The sequence below is a fragment of the Rhopalosiphum padi genome, chromosome 2 (assembly GCF_020882245.1).
Source record: "Rhopalosiphum padi isolate XX-2018 chromosome 2, ASM2088224v1, whole genome shotgun sequence".
NCBI classification, from domain to species: domain Eukaryota; kingdom Metazoa; phylum Arthropoda; class Insecta; order Hemiptera; family Aphididae; genus Rhopalosiphum; species Rhopalosiphum padi.
In genome coordinates this window covers 12,033,709-12,058,329 of record NC_083598.1, presented here as the reverse complement: position 1 = coordinate 12,058,329, position 24,621 = coordinate 12,033,709, and the positions used below count along the sequence as shown (strand labels likewise).

Here is a 24,621-nt window from a genome sequence, read left to right as displayed (position 1 = left end):
ATATAACAAAACATTCAAGTCCGTTCGTAAGTTCTAGTTAGTTTACTATCTAAAAAGATAGTGATACTTGATAAGAATCGGGATGATATTTACAGTTTACGCTGAAATCATAACTTACCTAAATGTTTGATTTATTAAATATAAGTATTTATATTTTTTCAATTTATATTTTGTTTTCATCAGATCCTTGTATTAATGATATGAATATAATATTTTAAATTCGTTGTTTACCAATTACTTGTGTTATTTTGGTGCCAAAGTAGAATCGTATAACATATTATACATTAATATTATTTATACATACTCATCAAAATGACTGGTAAGCTAATTTGTTTAAATTCTTAATTTTTTTTAAATTTGAATTGATAATTTCAATCATTGTGTTAATAATCATTATGCTTGAACATAATAAAAATTACAAGAAATTAACAATAGCTTCTTAAATGTTTAGGTTTAATGAATTTTAATAAATATTCAAGCTTATAGTAATTAGTATAAAATGAAAAACGAACTGTATTGTAAAATAATTGTTTTAATTTTCAAATGTTTAGATATTTCGTTGTTGGATTTATCTGGGCAAGAATTGCGAAAGTTGCCAAAACATGAAAACAGCCATATTATTAAAGTCTTAGATGTGCGAAAAAATTGTTTACAGAAACTGGAAAATGTCGAATATTTTACCAACCTTAATGAAGTAAATAATTTTAAAAAAATATTATAAAACATTTCTATAAGTAACCAAATTAAATTATTTTTTTAAGTTAATTGCAAGCCACAATCAGATGATGAGAATGTATACAGTAGCAAAATTAACAAAAATAGTAAAATTAGATTTATCTAATAATCACTTGATGAGTATTGAAGGGCTCAGAGATTTAATAAACCTATCATGGCTTAATTTATCCAATAACAAAATCAAAGTATGTTCTATTCTCCTATCAAATATATAATATAACATAATGACGTATAAAATATTTTTCCTATTTTTTTTTTTTTTTTTTTTTTTAGATTATTGAACATTTATCAACTAATGTCAACTTAGTGCACATAGACTTGTCATTCAATAGCATATCATATATTACTAATTTGAGTCATCTCTTAAAGCTTGAAGTATATTTTGAATACATATTTTAATTATCTAAATAAAAATTATGATATTTATTATAATTATTGATAACTACTGTGAATTATTGAAAATAACATTTTATTATTCTTACAGAAGCTTTTTTTGCATTCAAATCATATTTGCCATTTAACCAACTGTCAACATTTCCTTCCAGTCAACTTGCTTACTCTTACTTTAGCCAATAACAATCTTAATGATTTGAATGAAATATCACAGCTTTGTCGTCTTGATTCATTAAGAGAAATCACTTTAAATGGTAATAGTTGCCTAGAAGGGTACACATTTAACTATAGACCATTTGTAGTCAATTGGTGTCCTAGTGTAAAAATAGTTGATGGTTATGCTGTGGATGACATTGAAAAGTAAGTATTTGATAAGTTAATATAAATTAGACTTGCTAATAATAGATAATGATATGATTGATATGTAATAATATGTATAATGATAATAATGATATGTATTTCCAACAACAACATTTTATAATTTAAAATTGTTTTTTTTAGGTATGTTTAATTTTTTGAAAATTTATACTTAATTTATACTAGGAAAAATTTTTGAAAAATATTTAATAAATCTCATTATTTTTCAGTCTTAAAGCTGAATGGCTGTATAGCCAAGGTCAAGGACGAAAATTTCACACTGGACAACATGCAGCTCTTGTCCGTTATTTAACGGAAACATGTCCAATTACAAGTCATGCTTTAGAAACTGAGCAAGAAAGGAAATTGAGATTAGTTTTGAGTAAAGCTCAACAATATAGAGAGCAATTACATAGTATGTATATAATTTGAATTAGAGTGCATTTTTATTGTCTTTTAATATTTATTATTTTGCTCTGTATTAGGAACGAGCACACCAAATATTAAAGAATCAGGACAAGAATCATTGATGACTAGGAGTCTAGACCCTAGTGTACTGAAGTCTACTACTCAAAGGCTATCTACTGGTTCAGAAAGTTGCCAAGGAACACCTAGTAGTATGTCTCGTAGTGTCCATTTACCAATGACTGAAGTCAATTGTTTTGTCCAATCTCCACCTTTACCAGCTGCCAGCACTATGCTGCCAATATTAGACTCATTACCTAGCCCATTGACACCAAGTGTACCTAAATCAAGACCTATAATTGGTGTTCAAACTCCAGCTGGTGAAGAATCACGAGCACCTACTATGGAAAAATTGCAAATGATTAAAAATAAAGCATCACAAATGAATGGCATTGAGAACAAAGGTAAATTTAAACATTATTAATTTTCAACACTATTTTAATAATGTAAATGTTATTTATTTATTAAATAGATTTACACCAGTCAGCTATAGTAATACAAAAAATGTGGAGAGGATATCATACTAGAAATTTGAACAAAAATGTAACCAATATATATCAGCATGTACAAATGCTGCGTTTTAATCAATACATTAAGTAAAGTATTTCATCTAAGTGTTTTTTTTAAAAATTATATAATTTTGAAATTTTTAGGCAAATGAGTAAAGATTTAGTAGATACCAAAAGTACTCTCGAAAAAGAACATAAATTAGTGGTATTACAAATGCAAGCTATAAATGAATTGTGGAAAAAGGTATTTATACTATAATATCATTTATTTTGTATAATATTTATTTATTTATTTAAATCTTCTATATCTATGAGATTACTGGGCCTGAGACAAACTCGTTTGAAGGTCCAGAATTATCTATATATACATTATAGAATAGGTATTAACAATATTTATGTTAAAAAGCTAATTGTATGTAATAAAAAAAAAAAAATAATATATATATATTATAGGTAATATAAGTAAACACAAATAATTTGATGATAATAATATTAATTAATTAAATAAATCAAAAATAATAAAATTCTAAATAACAATATATATATTATATAGTAATAACAATGAGGTATAATTTTATTCATGTATTATCAATGTCAAATTCATACAATAACCGGTGTGAGATTGTTTCTTAAACAACATCAATGGCATGTTAGCTAAATAGGTGGGCGCATTGAATTGTAAATCTGAGTTTCTACAAAATCAAAAATCTTTTGAAAAGATATCTTTTTTAATGTACTTTTTTTAGTACATTTAATATATATATATGTTTATTACAGTCAATAGTATTGAAGTAATGACTGTTTTTTATTAAAATAAATACCTTGTAATTTTGTGTAAAAATAATGTTTGGTTTTGATCATTGTCAAGTTTGATAATATATTCTATTTAAATGAATAGCTGTTAGTGTAAGCATGATCAGTATTATAACATCAGTTTAAAATCATACAAAATTCTTGTCACTTTATTTTTATATGGACCCTCCTCAATACAATCTTTTTCATATATTTAAAAATTAATAAATAATCATTGTAAATAATTAAAGGTTAACAGTATGGACAACAGATTAGGCAGTGATAATAATAGTGATTCAAAGTGTCAGACGTGCTCTTCATTGGATATTAAGGTACTTAATATTATTGTAATTTTTATTATATTTTTAGATTTAGACTGAAATAAATGGAGAGAGAAAGTTGTTACTATTGGTTTAGAACAATGCTTAATTTATTTTTAAATATGAAAAAATGTTTATGTAATAAAAAATCTCTTAATGTTTAAATCTTATTTATAAATTATATATCAAGTTTAATTGGTAAAATTAGTATTTTGAAACTTGATTATTTTTTTTTTCTTTAGGTTCAACAGCTACAGGAGTCTATGAATCATGTGTTACGATGTGTGAGTCCCTCATCACAAAGTGTTGCAGAAACACAAACGGATATTATTGCTGTACAGACACCAGCTGAAGAGAGTTGTCCAAACGCCAACGCAATCACTAGACCTAATTTTCTTCCACTTTCCAAATCTTGTACGAATCAAGTCGTAAAAACTACCAATGCCCCTACAGCAATGTCTTCAGACATCTAAATTATAAATCTATAAAACCAAAACTGTTCAAAATGTCTATTGTATAATACTTATGTACTCAATGTTAGAAAATCATGTATACTGTTACAATGATCTAGTCAAACTGATTGAACTTAAATATTCCTTTTTTTTCTCATATTTATTATCTATTTTATTTTTAGAAATCTTATTATTATATAATAATATAATACGTAATTTACGTTAATTTTATAAGATATGTTCTAATTGGTTTTTTTACGATGATATTATATAATAAAAACAATTTTATAAGTGTTTTTGATATATTTATTTATGGAACTGTTCAGTACTTAACATTCATCAGCTGTCTTTAATTTGACATAAATCATTATTAATTATTATTTGCTGATAAAAATATTTTCCATCATCCCTCAATTTACATTGTAATCATCAACATTTAAAACCTTTTTAACAAATTTTTGTTTGAGGTCACAATATTTTACTTTCAATAATGAAAAGTAAAAAATTAAAACACTAGACTTCTGTAAGAAATAGAAGGTTAATGTTAAAGTGTACGTCAATTACATAATTGAATTATTAAATAATTAAAAAATAATAAATAAATGTTACTATCACATTAAAAAAATACAAATGTTTAAAAAGAATCCACTCAATAATAACTTCAATATTGTCTTTCCCTTTATGTCAAATTTCATTTATTCATCATAATTTACATTTAATAATTTTTTTTTATATAATACTAAAAATTCCATCACTTTATTAAGTATATTTGTTATGACTAAATATTACTAGTTAGTTTGTTAATACTAGTTTTTCATTTTGTTACACATATTCTACCTAAATTAATGTCTTTCATGTTATTAATAAAATAAAGTTAATAAATAGATATTCACAAATCCTAAAAAAGTTATCATCATCAGCTAAAATATATGCAATATCCTAACTACCCACTGTATAATTTCTAACAAGAATTCACAATTTCTCATAACATTTAGTTTATCATAACTGGGTGGTTATCTATTAACATTTTTGTCTAAAATGTTGTAAATAGCTCTCACATATTGCATTATTAATTATAAGTAAAATATGAATACAAAATAAGTACTAATGCCAATGGTTATTGAGAACAATGTAACAACAAATAGTTTGAGTGCAAATTTGCATGTTATTTTGTTTGAGTAATGTGTAATTCAAGACTCCAGTACTGTTGTGTATACCGTCAAACTGGCCGCCAATTTGGGGCGTGTGTTTAACTTTGGACAAAAATATTATCTTTTAGTATTACCTCCATAACAATCTCTTCTCAATTAATTAATGTAATACAAGAGTTCTGTTGTTATCTTAGAAATATTTTAAATAACTTTATTAGTGTCGCAGCATCAAATTTTAAAAGAAAGTATTAGTTTTTATTATTTCATTTTATGTTTAATATCTATCGTTTTGAAAAGGTCCAAAAACTTACATTAATACTCATTGATTGAGACGTTTTACATACAAATTGATAATCAAAAATATGTTTGGATGTGTGTTAAATTTACTACTCTATATAATAAATTATTATAAATTATAATCCTGCATAAATTTCTGTAAATTACGTTTAACTTATTTAGTCCAACTTGGGCCACTGTTATTCAACCTTTGACCAAGTTAGATCTAGGATTAATTTAAACAAGTCCATTACATTTAAATGTGACTAACCTTAATACAATTTAGTCTAAACACTACCTATAATTATATTTTTAATTGTGTACAGATGGGTAAATGTCGGAGAAAAAAACTGCAAATTAATTAATACAATAGTGGTATCATTGTATCAAATATGTGGCCCATGTTATGGCCAGTAAACTAACTGGCTGGCTTCTCAAAACTAGAAAAAATATTAAAAATTAAGATATTAATGAAATTAAAATGTTGAAACGTCAATATTTTCAGAAAAATGAACTTTACAAAATGGATACCTTCAATTTTTTTGAAAATAATTAAATAAAAAATTATATTTTTTAACATTTTTACCAAAACATTTAAATAAATTAATATATGAAATATTTGTAGTTCTTGTCCTTGTAAATCTTATTAAAAAATCACAATTATGATATTTCTATTATTTCAGGAGATATTGCAGTGAGTAAATCCTTACAGGACACCCTGTATTTACCTCAAAATTCTAAGTAAAACAAACGTAACATATAATTTAAATGTTTTATAAAGCAAAGTTTATTTATATTTTACCTACATAATAATTAATATGTAATTCATCAAAGTGTACATGAATATATGATTATTATGATTTAATCTGTATCACAAGAACTTGTATATTAATGTATCACAAAATTTAATTTTGGAATTAATAACTTTTATTAAGTATTATAATCATTTCATGTGCACATTTCTTAAGATTTGGAAAAGATTTTTCTGGCAACATGGTATAAAATTCTAGAATCTAGGTACCTTGAAATAATTATTTGTTATGAGCTCGACGACTTGATGACTTCAAGCTGAAGCTCTGTTAAAAAATTGTATATGCCTATGGTGAACGGATTTTCAAAAATACAGAATACGTAACGGATATAAATCTGACTATTATTAGTTATTATGAAAAACACTAAAAGAAACACCTTGTATTTTATTATTTCTTTTTAATAAGAAATTAATAAATTAAGAATAATGAAAACTAATATATTATTTTCAAAACATTAAATAGCTTGGTAGGCTGGTTCAAAAACATTAGTCAGAATCTGCCTGCAAGTCTCAAGTTGGACTCTTGAAATAGAGAAAACATTTAGGATTTAGGAATGCTATGAAATGACATGGAAATCAAGAGTGCTAATAAGAACTGTATACCTATTCCAAAATTGACAATGACAATCTTCCAATCATTTGAACTAAAAATACTTTACTAACTGGAGAACAAAATTTATATGTATGACGTGTATATACTGTTAATTTTTACAATTAAAGAAGTCTTATATTATCAAAAAAAATTAGTTATTAAATAAACTATAATTTTTATGAACCAACACTATATAATGAAATAATTCTATGCACAAATAATTTCAACATAGCCTTGCATCACTATATCAATATTATTAACAGTATACTTTTCGATTTAGGTTCATGGATACTAAGAAAATGGACTTAAACATACAACTGAATAATATGTAACAGTTATTGTATGACAAATAAAAAGTAATAATAATTAGTATTATATTATGTTTTTTATAATTAAAAATAAATATTATATTATACAGATAAAATTCATTTAATTTAAAAATAAAAATAATATGATGCATGATGCATATTCAAACAAACTATAATTTATTTGTATGATACTTATCATACATAGTTAGATAATTAAAACTATTAAAATATAATCAAAAATAATTAAATAATTGACAAAAGTACTTAGGCAAATATATCAATTTTATTATCATCAATCTTTATATTATATACTATACATTGTTATACCTTATGGCAAATCTCATTAATAATACTTTATTTATACAAATATAACAAACATAAATAAATCAATAATACAAAAATTAACAAATATTATTGAATTTTACACTTGAGTGAAAGCATACACTAAAATAACAGTAGTGAAATATAAATATCACAGACGAACTAAGTATGCTGAGCTCTGATACTGGAGCATTTGCAATGGCCTTAATAGTTGTTGTGACATTCTCATGGCTACGTTTCTCCTTCATTCGGATCAAACATTAATGCAGTCACAGCGAACATTATAAATACAACACCACCCACAATAGTAACTATTAAAAATACAAATACATTATTTATTATATTATGTTCTTATTTATTTTTATATTAAAAACTTACCAGTTCTAACAGATATTTTTTGAGCAATGAAACGACCGCCAATAACGGCTAGTCCTGTACATAAAGAATGTCCTAAGACTCCCCCAAGTGCAACACCATAAGCATCCTAAAAATCATTTAACAATTAAAAATCAAAATATAAATTTAGTTTTAATATTTTATACTTCTCTAGCTGCTAAAATTATAGTGGCTAATTGACTACGGTCACCCCATTCTGCGAGGAATGTCATTGTAAAAGCTTGAATCAGAGTTTTTGACACAATCAACAAACTCTTACTGCCGAATCGTAATCGACATCTTTTTGGAGCTTGTTGTTCTATGTCTGCATCCTGTATCAAAGTCAATGTTAGCACAAAACATAGAATTTATTTAATTCTATAATTGTGAATATAATAATTTCAGATTACATTATATTTCACTTGAGTACTTTAGAGAAATTGCGATTAGGTAATAATTATTACTAAAGTTAATCATTTAAGTGAAATATAAATTATACCTAATTAAAAAGCCATTGAAAATCTACGAGCGGTTATTTTGCTGGGGAAATAGTTCATGCTGCAATGATTTTAAAAACAAAACAAAATATACCTACATCTTTATTTATTTGCTATTGTTTATTACAGTGTAAATCGTAATGCATAATTTAGGAGATCTAGCAGATTTTGTAATCATATTTTACTGTATTGTAGGTATTTTATTCAGTTATTCTTACCTTTAAGTCAGTACTATTATCAACAGTCACGTTGATAGTTTCAACCACGGATGGCATAACCGCGGGCGATTTATCATCTTTCTCGGTGACTGGTGATGCATCTTTATTATTCTTCTTGTTCTTTAGGTATTTAATAATTTATTCCCAAATAATAAACAGCCCAAAGAAGTGTAGAAGGATAATGTTAAAAAAATGCCAAAATGAAAAAAAAAAAAAATGAATTAACCTAAAATATTAATTAATAATTTGAAGACTACAGCAAATAATAAATACAGTTTAAAATTAAAATATTTAATACTAAAATTATTATTATTGTTTATCAATATAGATTATTTGTGGATTCTGAATAGAGCAAGGCAATTTATAGTTTTCCAATGACACATTTTTAAAATTTACCAATATTTTTTTTTTTAAAAGAAAAAATTAGGAATAACTTTAATAAAATGTTGTTTAACATTTTTTTGTTAAACCAAGCTCAGCTCAGAATCAATATAATGTGATAATAGTAACACATTTATATTATAATCGAAATAATTAAAAATAATAATAAAATTACCCAATATTAGAACCATAGACCAAATATTTGTATTAATTTACCGATTATGGAAGCAAAATTAATTAATTTGAATCCAATACAGACAATAATTAATACAAGCATTTAGGTCATATATATATAATTATGGTTATAATTTTAAAATTAGACACAGCTACGCCATTAATGAAAATGGCCATCAATTATATGTTATATACTTTAAAGAAGCTAACACTCATTACCTTATCTTCTTTGTCAAACTAATGGAGATAATAATAGACATATTACAAATCTTGTTATGAATGTTGTAACAATTCACAGTTTTACACTTAATAAACTATTATGCTACACTAGAAAATTATTTCTAAGGGGATTGCAAACATACAATTTTAAGATAAATAGGCTTATTTTCATACAATCAGTCTTTTAATGATGTGATAATGAAAATTAATTTAAATTTCTTATCTTGTTTTATTGAGAATGATATTTCAACTTTTTAATGAAAATAGCTTTATAATAATATATCTATTTATCTTTCATAATTATTTTCATATCAATTAAATTATGACACTGTTGAAATGGAAATAGTTAGTATTATTTATAGCATGACAAGGATCTGTAAAATAATCCTTTAAATAAATCATGTGAAACGTGTGGCTCATAATCAAGATTTCTGGAAAATTAAGAGTAAATAAAGAAAAAAAATATAAATTAAGTTTTATTTTGTGTCTTAACTATGTAAAAGAGAAATATATACAGGTATATATATTAGGCGTAATATACTTAATACACTTTCCCGGTGACAATTATTATAAAATTGTATGAAATGTTTATTGTGCAGCCAGCTATGTATTCTTTTCAATATATTTAGGCTTTATTAATACTTTACGTTTAACATGCCTGCTTTAAGTGATATGTGAGTAACTTATATAGGTATAATATACCTACCTAATAAATTTATAGTCAACATTAGTATAACAATTGGAAAAATTTTAATTTTTTTAATGAATAGTAAATTAATCCAATACAGAACTTGCATATAAAACAATATCTGTGTTCATTCATTAGTTTTTCTAAATATTTTAATTTTAAAGCGAAATAATTTTGAAAATTTAAAAATAAATGCATTATTCATCTCACATAATAAACATACTGAAAACAATCTAATATTTTTATCTGTTTAAAGGAGTATACAATTATACAATTTAGTAAAAATTAAGGTTATTATAAGTCATTTTACACAAATCTCAACACAATTTTTAACCCTCTTACTTGTACATAAAAAAATAAAATAATTTATAATTGGCAAAATAGGCAAAAACAAATTAATATAAGCTATTAAGACTTAAAAAAAAAAAAAAAAACTAAGAACAGATTTTATATTATGTACCAGGACGTATATTACATTATATTATGTAATTTGCCCATGAAAGTACCCTTTTTACGGGATTGCAAACAGTCATTACTTAATATCTAGCGCCAAAACATATCTAAGAAGTATCAGAAATACCAATATTTGGTAATTTGTTCAACATACATAAAACATAGTATTATGATTGAAAATATTACTGAATTTATCATGAAGTTTACTTCAGAATGATGAATTAAAATTTGTTTTGGTAGTCTTTGTTGATAAATGGATTATTTGATATGATGGGCAGAAACAGTTACATAGTAAGGAAGAACAGGAGCAAGGCATTCATGAACCCCTTTTAACAATTTAAATTCTGTATTAAATATTGAAAATTAAAAGTTAATGCAAAAACTTAAATAAATCTGAAAAAATGTTAGAACCAGAAATTATTCAAATTTTTGCCAAAAAAAAACGATTCCCAAGTCAGAGATCGGCATGTAAACTTTCTTGATTTTAATCATTTAGAAATGTATTAATTGTATGCAATATATATGTATAATGCATTTTATTTTTATTTTCATTTAGTGAGATAGATCTCTGAAACTAGAGAGCGAATTTTGTTGTTTGCGGTCTTGTTAGATTTACATTGGCTAAGAGAAGTGCCATGAAGATTTTCAGAACTTTAATTTTATAGTTAAGAGGATGTAACACACTGTTTGTTTTCTCTCTCTAGCCCACACGCAAAATAGACAAAACGCATTTACGCAGTCTGAGTAGAACTCGCTTAATTTTGGTTGTAGAGTAAATATACCTATTATAAAATTAACGATACAGTGGACGCTGCTGCTTATAAAACTAGTTTTGAGACCAGCACAAAGTGAGTCTTATAGTTATAGCCCAATAAACCTTATAGCCTATAGGTAAAGTAGAGAAAAACGAAAAAAATGAATTAATCTTTAACTTTATCTAGCTATTTTCATTTAACATAATATTACATATTATTATTTATTATTTAAATAACGGCGTCGTAAATAATCTTCTTTAATTTTTATGATATACACTACCTATACATATAGAATTGTTATTTTTGTTTGTGTTTTGTTACTTTCGAGTTTCGACTATTCTGTCAATATACTGCTAGTACTCATATGTTTATATTAAAATAAGTGCCTCAACTTATTATTCTCCAAGAGTTTTTTTTTAAGTAAGAATAGTTTTCTCTTTTATTCCACCGGTGGAACTACACCACTTCTGTCGCCATGAAGTTAACCTACCTCATTTTATCTGCCAATTCTTCAGTTTTTTGACGCGAGCATCTTTATTTTAGACTTTCACAAACCCTTCTTTTAACGCTCATTCAACATTATTATTCTTTTCATATTTTTTCTTTTTCTACTCCCACGTAAAGTGTGATAAGACATGAAATTAAAATCATGACATAAAAATAATTTTTCAAAACTAATTTATTTTTAAATTTTTTACCATTTTCTTCATTATATTATATAAAATTATGAGTTTTATATTCTGAGCGGTGCACAAAGCAACGAATGTTTGTAATTTTACAATGAGATTTTTAAATCTATTATCAGTCACCACCTTTAGGTAAAAATGTTTCGTTTTAGAATTTTAAAGATAGTTTTTAGTAGCAGTTTGAATATAGTCGGTATTTAGGGGAGAGAAATATGAAAATAATATTCTAAATACTTTTCAAAATTATCATGGTTTACAATGGAGGATTTAAAATTTTTCTTTTTTTTTTGGGGGGGGGGAGAAGGGGGGCAAAATTAAAAATATTATTATATGTATATCATATAATTTTGTAAAATAATATTTAAGATTTGGTGTTAGGTCTTACAAATATAATATAACTGTCAATGAGGGTGGCAAGCCCCTGGCCCCCTCCTTGAATCTACCACTGATGGTAATAATTTTAAAAATACTCTTTTTATAAACATTTTTTATTTTAATAAATGTCGATAAATCGTTTTATACTTCATTATGGAGTTTGAAAATATAATACAAAGTTCTTCATAACTCAATAATAATAATAATAATAATAATACTAAAACCAAATAATTTAAAAATGTATAAACATAATTTATTTTTATAGACATTTAATATTTAAACGAAGAATAACAATTTATTATTTTTTTTTTTTTTTTGTACTTTAAGAATATTATTATTGAAGGTTTGAGACTTTTGTTTATTATTATACTTTTTTACACACAATGACATTTAAAAATACTATGTTTTCGGTAAAAACTTATTTCAACCTACCGGATTAAAAATAGTAAAATTAATTACTTTAATATAACTATATAAATATAAAATAAAATGAACTTAGTAATATAGGTTCTGGTATAAGTAAAGACCTTTATCATTTCTCCGCTCAGAATACAAAATGCAAACTTTTCAACAACAAAAAACTGGGGAAAAAAATTAATGAACATTTTTACGCAAAACCAGTTTTTTATAAAATTTAATTTTAGACATTTTAAATTCAAATTTTGACAAAATGATGTACATATTTAAACGAAGAATAACGATTTTATAGTTCTTTTGTTATAATTTAAAAATATAATTTGTGTGTTCTTGAAACTTAACGTAGGTATATGTATATTATTATTATATTTTATACACATAATGGAAATTGCTCAGGAAATTGAAAATACAATGATTTTGGCAAAAATTAATTCAATCTACTGAATTACTAATAGTAAAATTAATTATTTAAATATCAATATAAATATATGTATCGTAAAATAAGCTTAGTAATATAGGCTAACAGACTATCTTTATTCAATATCGTTTTTCATATGCAATGATTTATCATTGAATTCAAATTTAAAACATACAATTTACTATATGTATAGTGATTTACTCAATGACAAGGTATCATAGATGTATAAAGAAACGGAGTGATAATAAAGAGGTTCGGGGAGCCAACATTGTTAAAAAAGATTGCATACACTTCAGGTTCAATCGTATGAACAGATATGGGCTATCTCTTTCTAAAAATGTTGGCATTTTACAACTAAAGGGATGGGGACGCGCAGTCATAGATTAATATGCTTATGCAAGACACATACTAATATACTATACAGCGGTTACCCATTTCCACCTTTTTATCGGCATCCCCCGCAGTCAATCCAAAATCCTGACTACTTTCACAGGACGGGACAAAGGTAAATATATATTTTTTTTTTAATAATAATAAACGTACGACAACGGAATAGTAACATACCATACACAAACGCCCATGTGCATGCAAGTTATATGCGTTTAATATCTGTGTGACTGTGCACACACACTTATAGTCAACTACAATAAGGCTTGAATGCACGTATATTTCAAGTTATTTATTACGACCTCTTTAAAAACGGACATTGCCTCCCTTTCCTGTTTTATTAAATGTAGTGTTATAGAACCAAAATTATTCAAATTATATTATGTAATATAATTATTTAATAAAAAAACTATTTTTAGATTTAAACATTTTCTGTTTCTTTAATGATATTAACTTTAGATGGCTAAGGAGTAAGGACAATATGTTACATTTTCCAAATCTTAACCATTAAAGTGAAACCTCGGTAGTTAGTAATCCTATCCTCAAAGAATGTTTAGTTTTTAATCAGATACTAAAATAATAAGTAGTATAAATAGCAAAAAAAAAAAATAAACATTTGAATACGTATAGGTACATTTAGAGATTAATAGAGTATATTAATTTAGATGTACCTATGTATCAAATATTTCATAATTAGAGAATACAAACAAAAATAAAAGGCAAAGGAAAAAATATGAAGCATTAAAGGCAAACCACAGATGTATACTATAGACATTGATTTTATAGTAGTCAATCAGTCAATGATACATAGAGTATAGACTATATACTGTATATAGATGCCCGACTTGGTGACCGGCACCCTTACTTGAAGCAAACTGTCATAATGTACGTTGGGTAATGTTTACAAATAAATTTTAATAATCTTAATGATAATTAATAAAATTATAATAAATGATTGTTGAAAGTTTAAAAATTGAAACTTGAAACTTAACCTTAAGCTAAAATAGTATTTAAATTAAATGTAGATTGTAGACTATAGACTGCAGGGGTCACCAAACAGTCAATCGCGATCGCCTGGTCAATCTTTCTAGGAATGTAGGTCGATCGTAATAAAAATTAATTTTACCATTATCAGTCGATTGCATACTAAATAATCAGATAATGCAAATTGATATATATTGTATTCTAGAAATCTACCATTATTGGTCATTGTGATAGTCGGAATACTTTATTATTGTCAGTTATAAGTTATAATTTGATTGTCAATTAGTCACGTGCAACATGTATTGTATGTTCCGTATATTTTCAATTTTACCGAATTTATTTAGAATTTAAAATTTTTACAATACCTAATAAAATGAATGCAAATAAAAAATACAAAATTTATCGTTTTAACCAGGAATGGAAGTTGGAGTTTTTTTAATGACATTAAAGGCAAGTGCGTGTGTTTATTATGCTAAAATACGCTTTCAATTTCAAACTTAAAAAGGCATTATCGAACAAAATATGATTTTTTTTTTTACTTTTTCTCGTGTATTATTAGAATATTAGATTATTATTATTAATATTATGGAGAAACAATAAATAATTGTTCTTTAGAGTTTAGACTCTTTTTTTAGCTCATTAAACAAATTTCCTCCTAAAAACCTAAATTCTCCTAAATGTCGACCACCAGACTTAAAATTTCGAATTTTTAAATTTGTAATTACATTATCATAAAAAAAAAAATTGTAAACATTTTCCATCTTATTTGACTTCAAAAAATGATCATATAATGGAATATAGGAGTCGGGCATCTAATATATACTATATATCTGTGAAACAAACACATTTAATTTGATAATCATTATTTATTTTTAATTTAACTAGAAATGGCATATAAATGAAAAGTAAGCTAAGCAAAGATAATACAGATGTTTACACAAATAATAAAGGTAATCAGCACAGGCTAAAAGCAATTAGAACAATTAGCAGAAATTTGCATTATTTACTTGTGTATAATTTTGTGTATTACAATTTATATACCTATTCTTTTAATGCTTAAGTATAAATATATATTAAAATATTTTTATGTTGAGTTTCATCGCAATTAACTCTCTAAAGTACTCAATAATATAACATAAATAAATATAGTACTTAATATTCTTAAAGTCTTAACTAATAAGTAAAATTAGAGTTGATTTACATATTATATAATGTTAAAATGCATTTTATGATATTAATAGTGGCATTGATAAAAGAATTATATTCATACTGATGAATAAATTAAATTTTTTATACAGAATAAGTACAAGTGATACTATAAAAATAGATTAATTTGATAGGAGAGCTTAATTTTTTTTAGTTACTAAGTTTTATAAATGAACTTATTAAAGAAAATTATAAATAGAAAAATATTTATGGATAGTAAAAAAAGTCAGACGACAGATAGGTTTCAGATGTGGATAGATCATACACAAAATAAAGTACTCTAATTTAAGTTTAATTGTAAATAAGTGTATTAAAATGTTGACTGTTATATAATTTGATTAAACAATTTTGAGTTAAAAGTTAAAAGCTCGTATACTGCTGCAGTACCAAAGTACTGATAAAAAGGTTCTATTGATTTTATATAGCACACCAACGGTATGGTACTTCATATTTAACCTATTTTAATACTTAAGTTAAAATGTATTGTACAAACAATTTTTTGATAATAACTTTTAAATATTTTAAATTGAATGTATTAATAATTATTCCATATTATCTAACTATATACAAAGTAGAAAAGTAGTATAACAATTTACAGTGTTATTAGAAAACAAAATTAGTGACTATAGATAATATATTTTTCATTCTAAAGTGTTATTGATAGTTATTATTTTTACTTTTGCCTACAAATAAATAGTTTGATCTTTATTTATTAAAAAATGTATATCCACAGATAAAATTTTTACCAACAATTTATATCACTATATTCTAAACATTATTTTGATGAAATTTGGAATAAAAAAATAACTATTATAGTTATCTTTTGTAATTTAACAAATATTATTTTAAGGGATTTATTTTGCAATTATATACGTACATTAACTACACACAACAAAATATTCAAATTTTATGGTTATTATATAGATGTTATAAACATATTCACACTATGCCATCATATAGCTATATGTGGTATACATATTCCAATATCAACTTAATAGTTTTATCTAGGGTTTTATCAACCAACTCATAAGTTATATAAGTAGAGCTGTGACTTTGTAGGAAAGTGCAATTTTTTTGTGGTTGTGAAATGTAGCTTTGTAAGTACATAATTTGAATTATGTAACAACAAATTAATTTATGAAACTTTTATTTTGCATTTTTTGACATTTTTAATTTTTTTGCCTTATTAGGTCATATTTTCCTTTTTGGGTATTTTTAATTAAATTCTGTCAATTAACATTTTTGAAAACCTTTTAAAAAAATGTTTTAGGTAAATAGCATTATTAAAGAATCAATCAACTTCAAAATCAAAATTCAAATTAAATCAACTTTTTAATAATTTTTTTTTTTTTTTTAATTAAATAAATAAATTTTTATGCATTTAATATACTAATATTAATATAAATATAAAAGTTAAATTAATAACCATTTTAAGTGCATTTTATTCTATAGTTTTTGGCATTTTTTGCATTTTAAGTGCATATTTTATTGCATTTTTTTAACATTTTAAATACATTTTTTAAGGTTTTTTAGTGCATTAAAGTCACAGCTCTAGTTATAAGTTAATAATATTAAAATAATATCATACGTAATTTTTACATATCATTACTTTTCTACTAATATTAATAATTAGAGAATGAATGACTGACAATTATACAATATATCAGTCCTGACTAGAGAAATATTGGTTGACAAAACCATTTAAGCCCAGAATAATTTTTAGTATACAATGATTTGTCATTGAATTAAAATTTAACACATCCATCATCATAACCCACTCAATGACGAGATATACTTAAGACCTACTATAGAGCAGAACGAGTTCTTAATTTTTTATTTAAATTTAACAAAGTTGATTTAATTTTTTTTATTGTGTGTATGATATAACTAATTTAACTTTAGTATACATTTAATAGAACTATAATATTATTATATTATTGGTTAAAAATTAAGTTACCAAGCATTATATTTTATATAGCACCACTTTCATTAACACATACTAGATTTTAAAATAACATACACAAAAAAATAAAGTTGTTTGCCAAATTAAAGCTTTCTGCTTATTTATAAATAAAAATTAATTATTACCTCATCATCTTTGCGTCGTAAATTTGCTTGTACTTCTTCAAGTTCATCTTGTCCTTCATTAGGAGACATTTTGAACCCTTCTCTTAGCATTTTAAGTCCAAACACAGCAAATAAAGCTGTTGATATATAGTATGTGTATGCACGAGGTATAACTGTTGCTGCATATCCAAATAAAACTGCAAAATCAATAAAATATAATTTTCTTCAACAGAGTATCTAACCTAAAATATTTGAAAATATTTTGTATTATACAGGGTACTATTCATCAAGCATGCTCACCTCCTTTTTATATGTAAAATCATTATATTATCCATTGTATTATCCTTAATAGTTAAAATAATAAATATAATAACTGAGAAATTATTTATATGAATTTTAGTTTAGAATATTTAGATTTTAAATACATCAAAATTTTCAAAAATATAAATAGGTTAGTTACTTACTTTAAAAACTGTTCTCATTATAAAAATAGATGTTTATATTAAAATCAAAATATTAATTTTACGTAAGTACACTTGATTCCAAAATTCAGAATTTAAATAAATGCATCTTTTAAGGATAAAAGGATTGAACAGGCTTGGTGAATCACCCTATACATAATGTACAATTATTACATAAACAGTTTCATTCCTAAATACTGTATGCCATTGAATAACAAAACCATATAAACAATTGAATATGTCAAAACTTTCAATGTTAGCATTTCAACATAGTTACTAACAAAGAGTAATAGCATTGGATTTATATTAGTATATCAATATGCATTCAATAGTAATAGGTAAATATAGTACCTATATATTTGTTGTTACTGCAGTATTAATTGTACACTATACAAATATTACAACAATTTTAGATACATAGATAACAAAAACTTTTTAATAGTTATGTTATTATATCCTTTCATTATTTAATAACAGAAATTTTAATTGCCTATTTAAAAACAATTGCTACTAGGCAATAAAAAAGAAGTAGGTACCTACTCTATATAATAAAAATTGTTTAAAACAAAAAATTCTGTAAAAAGTACCTAAAGTTTTATCATTAGTTCAAGAAAAAATATAAAAATTTGCATTGAATTATTCAATTTTTTTATTTTAATACCTCTTTTATAGTAGGTACCTATTTAATTTATGGATTTAAAAAAAAAAAATTAAAACAACAAATAAGTACCACCTAATGGCCTAACCTATAACTAAAATTATTAAAAATTTTGTAGAGATAAAAATCTTTATTCTGAACGAGCTATACCAATTTCTAAAACTAATAACAGTGGCACAACAAGGAGGGTGCAATAAGTGTATTTAATTTTATTTTTAGCTTGCATTCCACTTATATCATATTGACAAAAATGACATGTTTTGAGCATTAGTAGGTACATATTTGTAACACCCCTGGCGGATGTCGATATTTAAATTTTAAATAATAAGATTATTTATAGGTACATATCTATTATTATACTATACACTCATTTAAAAATAAAAGATCAGATAAAGTATTTTATGAGTTATGATTGAAATTACATTTTATAGAAGTTAGAAATCCAGGTCCATTAAATTATATTTATTTTATTATTAAGACTAGGAAGGTACTATACACAGCACTGGATTAGCAAGGTATCAGCCTACCGAGCTTAAGAATTTTAAACGTTTGACTACAGCTGAAGCTACTGTATAGTTTAAATAATTCAATTCAATTGTATTTTCTACTAATGTAAGTATTAATTTATCACTATAATAAAAAAAAAATACAACTAAACACTCAAAACCGGTCCATCAGGTTTTACTCGGTAACTCGCCAGGCTAATCCAGCCCTGTACTTAGGTAAATCATTTAAGAAGTCCAATTTTACATTCAAATGAAAAATATTGTAAATTAGTAATTAAATAGAATTCTAGACATAATGTTTAGTTTCCTTTAAACAATTATTAAAAATTTAGATTTAAAAAAAAATTCTTGAGGTGGCTTGAGGAGCTATTGAATATTTTATTAACTAAAATAATAATATATTAAATACACAAAAATATGTGTTTACTTCATTTTTATTATAGGATGTTAATATGTTATAATACATATTTAGGTAAATTACCTAATAAGTAATTATAGAAATTTTGTTAACATTACATAATTTAAAAATACTCAATATTTGAATTTTAGTTGTGCCTATACTTACCTATCTCATAAAATAAATTAATAAAGGTGATTTATGTGGGTACATAATACTACGGTACTACCTATTATACAGATAAATGTAAAAAACAATTAATTTTACAACTTTTAAGGAAAACTCAAGAATATTAAAAAAAAAAAAAACTAAAATATAAAATTAATTTAGTCTAATGCTAATTACACTAGTATTGCGCAATAATCTTTAGTGATTAGTAGTTACTGATTAGCAGGTAACTAAATACCAATCAGGCAATACAATGCAAGGGCTATGAATCAGTTTATGTAAATAAATACATTTTATATTTTCATGTATAAAATCTAATGAAGTAGGTACTTAGAATTATTTTAAGATATAAAATAAAAAAATGTAGTATTACCTGATAAGACTGTCATAAGTGCAAGAGCAGATATGGCACCAGTGAACACAGTAATTCTTGAATGTCGCATGGCCATAATAGCAGCAATGAAAAATGTCTTGTCGCCCAACTCTGAGACAACTATCACAGAAAGTGATGCAACAAAGGCATGTACTAATCCCAAAGAAACGGTAGGTGTATGTTTCGTTGTCTGCTCAGAAGTCAACGTATCACTATTGTCTGGTACCATTGTAGGCAGTAGATCATCATTTTCATCCACTGGGAGCGAACTGGTTGTGGTCGCGGCTATTAGGACCACTAACAGCACACTAACTTTTGCAAACATTGTGTTTGCCGTTTGGTATGAAATTTCACCAACACAGTCAATAAGTTACAATAATTAATATACCCAAACACGGATCGAGCACATATGTCAACAGTTGACGGCACACCAATTTCACATAGTTAGAATAGTATAGGTACTATTCGAGTTTTGGAAACCGAGTGAAAAAACTAACTCAAAGCAGGCGGTACAAAATAAAATATATTTTACTGGTATGTATTATGTAGGTACTTGGTAATTAAAATTAAAGCAACGTTACTGACAGTACCTAATAGTAATATTATGATTTATGATGATGAGTAAAACAGAGTTATATTTCAAACAAAAAATAATGTACGGCGAAAGAACACAAGTGAAATTATACGTGCTTAACACGACACGTCCAACAATTGACGCGCCATCACCGTAATTAACGAACGTTCGGCATTCGGCAGGCCCAACGACGACGACGACGACGACACTACGACCAGGCGGTTAGGGGTTACGTAAAGTGTTAACAGCGATAGAGCCAAGAGCGGCGTGCGTTACAGCGGTTGCCGGACAACGACAATGATGATTGGCGTTAGCTGCGGTCGGTGCGAGAGCGCGCCGTGGTGCGTAGTTCGGTCTGGGCGTTAGGCTTTCACGTGAACGGCAGTACGACACACTACCAGTTACCACGACGTCTGTACAACACTACAACTGTTGAACTAAAATATATTATATTATTATATTAATTTATTATTATAACATGGTGATTTCATACAACGTTATCGTACTCGTGCGGTGCGAGTGATATAGATTGTAGGCATTCCGATTTCCGAGCAGTGTGGGTAAATCAAGAAGAAAGCAACGGTCGCGGGTCGTCTACACGCTGTATAATGACGTGTAATAATATTAATTTTTAATACGGTGTGATATCGACGTTAACTGTTACAGTATATACCATGTTGTATAATATTTGTAATTATAACATATTTTGTGTAATATTTATTGTTTACACAATTACACATTTTTATTTTTATCTTTTTCTGTCTCACGGTTTTAAACGGTTAAGTACAATGGTATATTTGTATGCTATTTGGCATTGACATTTGCATAACTATTGTATAATAATTTGGATACATCACAATAACAATTATATTATTATACGTCAAGTTTAGTGTGTACCTATTATCCTAGAACAATATAGAAACGAAACTCGATCAGCTGATCGCTGAATTGGTTCCCTATGATCTGAAGTCTGAACAAGGAATTGGTTCCGTAAACCAACATGATGTTAGACACAATGTTACCGATATTATGAAAATGGTTCCAAGACGTAGGCGGGGTATCTGCGCGGGGTTGGGTTGGTTCCCGTCACGGCGTCACCGTAAATTGTAACATCGCCACACCGGTACGCAATTTTTTTATTGTTTTACAAACCGACTAAGTTTTGTTTTACAAATTTTGTGTTTGATTTTCACTTCAAAATGGTTGTAAAGTGTCTAGTGTGTTCGAATAAGTATGGATCCTTATCAAATGTTACTTTTCATAGATTTCCAAAGGATAGCGAAAGGTAAATATTATAATTAATTAAATATTAATAATTTATTAATCTAACAATTTTGTTATATATAATTGTATAATGTTTTAGATTTTATAAGTGGGTTGAACTTTGCCGTCGTCCTGATCTAACAGAAAAGAGTCCAAACATTTGTAAACCTACTTATAGACTATGCTCAGAGCACTTTGTCAAAACAGATTTCAACAGTAATGGTCGGTTGAATAATAACGCTGTGCCTTCTGTATTTAGCTGGTCTGATGTGGAGTTGAAACAAACTGATTGTTTAGAAACAATCCCTGAGGAGTCCATTCCTAGTACTTCAGGAACAATGGCCTATTCTGCTGACATTAATAGTGAATCTCTATCGTCAATCAATTGGTCAAATATATCTGACATATTTTGTTCAACTCCTAAAAGCTCTACATCAAGATCATTAACTTATTCATCAGGGAACACTTCAACGTGTACAACACAAACACATAAAGATTTGTCCAGGAACACACCACGAAAGGTAAAACTTAACAAACTGCTAATTATCCAAAAGAATAAATATAATGATCTTCATAAAAAATATTGTGCACTTAAAAAGCATTGTTCTGACCAAGAAAAAAAGTCTTCAACATTAGAGTATTTTCATTTAATGTGCGACAAGTTTCTAAATAAAGGTTTTGCTAATTTTGTTAAAGTACAGTCCAAACTAACATTGCAAGATCCCCGTGGGCATAGGTTTTCTTATGAGACAAAACAGTTTGCACTCATGATACATTTTATGGGTCCTAAAGTTTATAGATTTCTTCGGAAATCCTGGAGTTTGCCATCTGTTAGAACTTTGCAAAAAACTACAGAGAATTGGGAAATTAATCCTGGTTTGAATGAATTTTTGTTCAAAGTTCTAGCAGTAAAAGCAAACTCCATGACAGCAAAGGCTAAAGAATGTGTCTTGTGTGTAGATGAAATGTCACTTAAATCTTTTCTTTTCTTTGATTTCAAAAAAGATGAAATAATAGGTTTTCACAATACAGGATTCATTAAAACTTGCGATGTTACTAAATCAGTTATGGTCATTATGATCAGTGGTCTACATAGTTCTTGGAAACAACCTATAGGCTATTTTTTTGTCGCTTCTACTTGTACTGGATATGATCTGCAAAATATAATCTTCCAAACTATTCAAAAGTTGTCCAATATTTCTTTTAATGTAGTAGCAATGATTTCTGATTTAGGCTCAAATTTTAAGCGCTTTGCAGATCAACAAAGCATTACCCCCCAGACCCCTTACTTTAATGTTGGAGACAAAGAAATTGTTTACATGTTTGACCCACCTCATTTATTAAAGGCAACTAGAAATAACTTTTTCAATTACCGTTTCAAATCTCAAAACAAAATAGCAGAAAAAATTCATCTTACAAATTTTTATGATTTTGATAAAAGTAAACAACATCAATTGGCACCTAAATTAACAGATGTTCATTTAAATCCTAATAGTTTTCAAAAAATGAAAGTCAAATTTGCATGTCATGTTTTTAGTCATACAGTGGTTGCAGGGATGACTACCCTAGTTTCTTGTAATGAATTGCCACATAGTGCTTTCGATACAATTGATTTCATAGATTCCATGGATAAACTGTTTGATATATTTAATTCCCGCCCCAATTCTACCGAAGTTTCTAATCATGATGGATCAAAACGTTATTCATTGCCATTTTCAAACTCTTCTTATCAGAAAGATTTTTTAAATTTAATGTTTAATTATTTTGAAAATTTAGAAATTCAAAAATTTGATGCTGTAAAAAATGAGTGGGTCAATATAGCTAGACACTATAATATAAAATTTATTAATGGCTGGTTAATATCAATCGCTGGATTAAATCGTCTTCATCAAAATTTAACTAATAGCAGTGATTCTGAAATAGATTCAATATGTACTAATAGGTTAAATCAGGAAAAATTAGAAAATTTTTTTGGAACTGTAAGAATTCAAAATGGAAATTGCATAAATCCTACATGTATTCAGTTTAAAAGAACTTTTAAAAAACTTTTTTGTCTTGATTATTTTGAGCACTCTGAAGGTGCTAACTGTATTCAAGATTTAGATGATGTCTTACTCACTCTTGAAAAAACTCCTATAAGTGAAATTAAAGTACTTTTCCCTGAAAAAAATCCTATTCAAATTCCATTACCTATTGCAAACATTAATAATTACAAACAAATTAATATACCTGAACAGAATGCTTTGACATATATTTGTGGTTACTTAATTGGGCAATGTTTAAAAGTTCATCAATGTACAACTTGTTTAAGTTTTGCACAAGCAACTACTTCGTTATCCAGTGAAACATTTTATTCCCATTTTAAATCATATGAAGCAAATCCTTCTTTATTATTTGGTAATTTAATGATGCCCGATTCTACTTTTTATCAGTATATTT

General features: G+C 26.0%; 2 protein-coding genes across 3 annotated transcripts; one reads left to right on the top strand and one right to left on the bottom strand.

Moving 5' to 3' along the window:
• Positions 1–83: 83 nt before the first annotated feature.
• Positions 84–4,314, top strand: LOC132920569 (centrosomal protein of 97 kDa). Its single transcript, XM_060983057.1, has 11 exons — positions 84–319; positions 552–694; positions 762–920; positions 1,009–1,110; positions 1,220–1,488; positions 1,716–1,900; positions 1,971–2,354; positions 2,423–2,546; positions 2,604–2,703; positions 3,503–3,583; positions 3,814–4,314. Exons 1-11 carry the CDS (start codon positions 313–315, stop codon positions 4,042–4,044), a joined length of 1,785 nt encoding a protein of 594 aa, XP_060839040.1. The 5' UTR covers positions 84–312; the 3' UTR covers positions 4,045–4,314.
• Positions 4,315–7,425: 3,111 nt separating this feature from the next.
• On the bottom strand, positions 7,426–21,391 carry LOC132923390 (transmembrane protein 165). Of its 2 annotated transcripts, XM_060987364.1 has the most exons (6): positions 20,346–21,391; positions 17,804–17,979; positions 8,573–8,692; positions 8,025–8,189; positions 7,861–7,966; positions 7,426–7,793 (listed from the first exon to the last, which is right to left on the bottom strand). In XM_060987364.1, the coding sequence occupies exons 1-6, from the start codon at positions 20,668–20,670 to the stop codon at positions 7,714–7,716; spliced, it is 972 nt and encodes a 323-aa protein (XP_060843347.1). In that variant the 5' UTR covers positions 20,671–21,391; the 3' UTR covers positions 7,426–7,713. The 2 variants fall into 2 exon arrangements, with proteins under 2 accessions (XP_060843347.1, XP_060843348.1); XM_060987365.1 differs by lacking the exon at positions 8,573–8,692 and having other exon boundaries at positions 20,346–21,389.
• Positions 21,392–24,621: the final 3,230 nt, after the last annotated feature.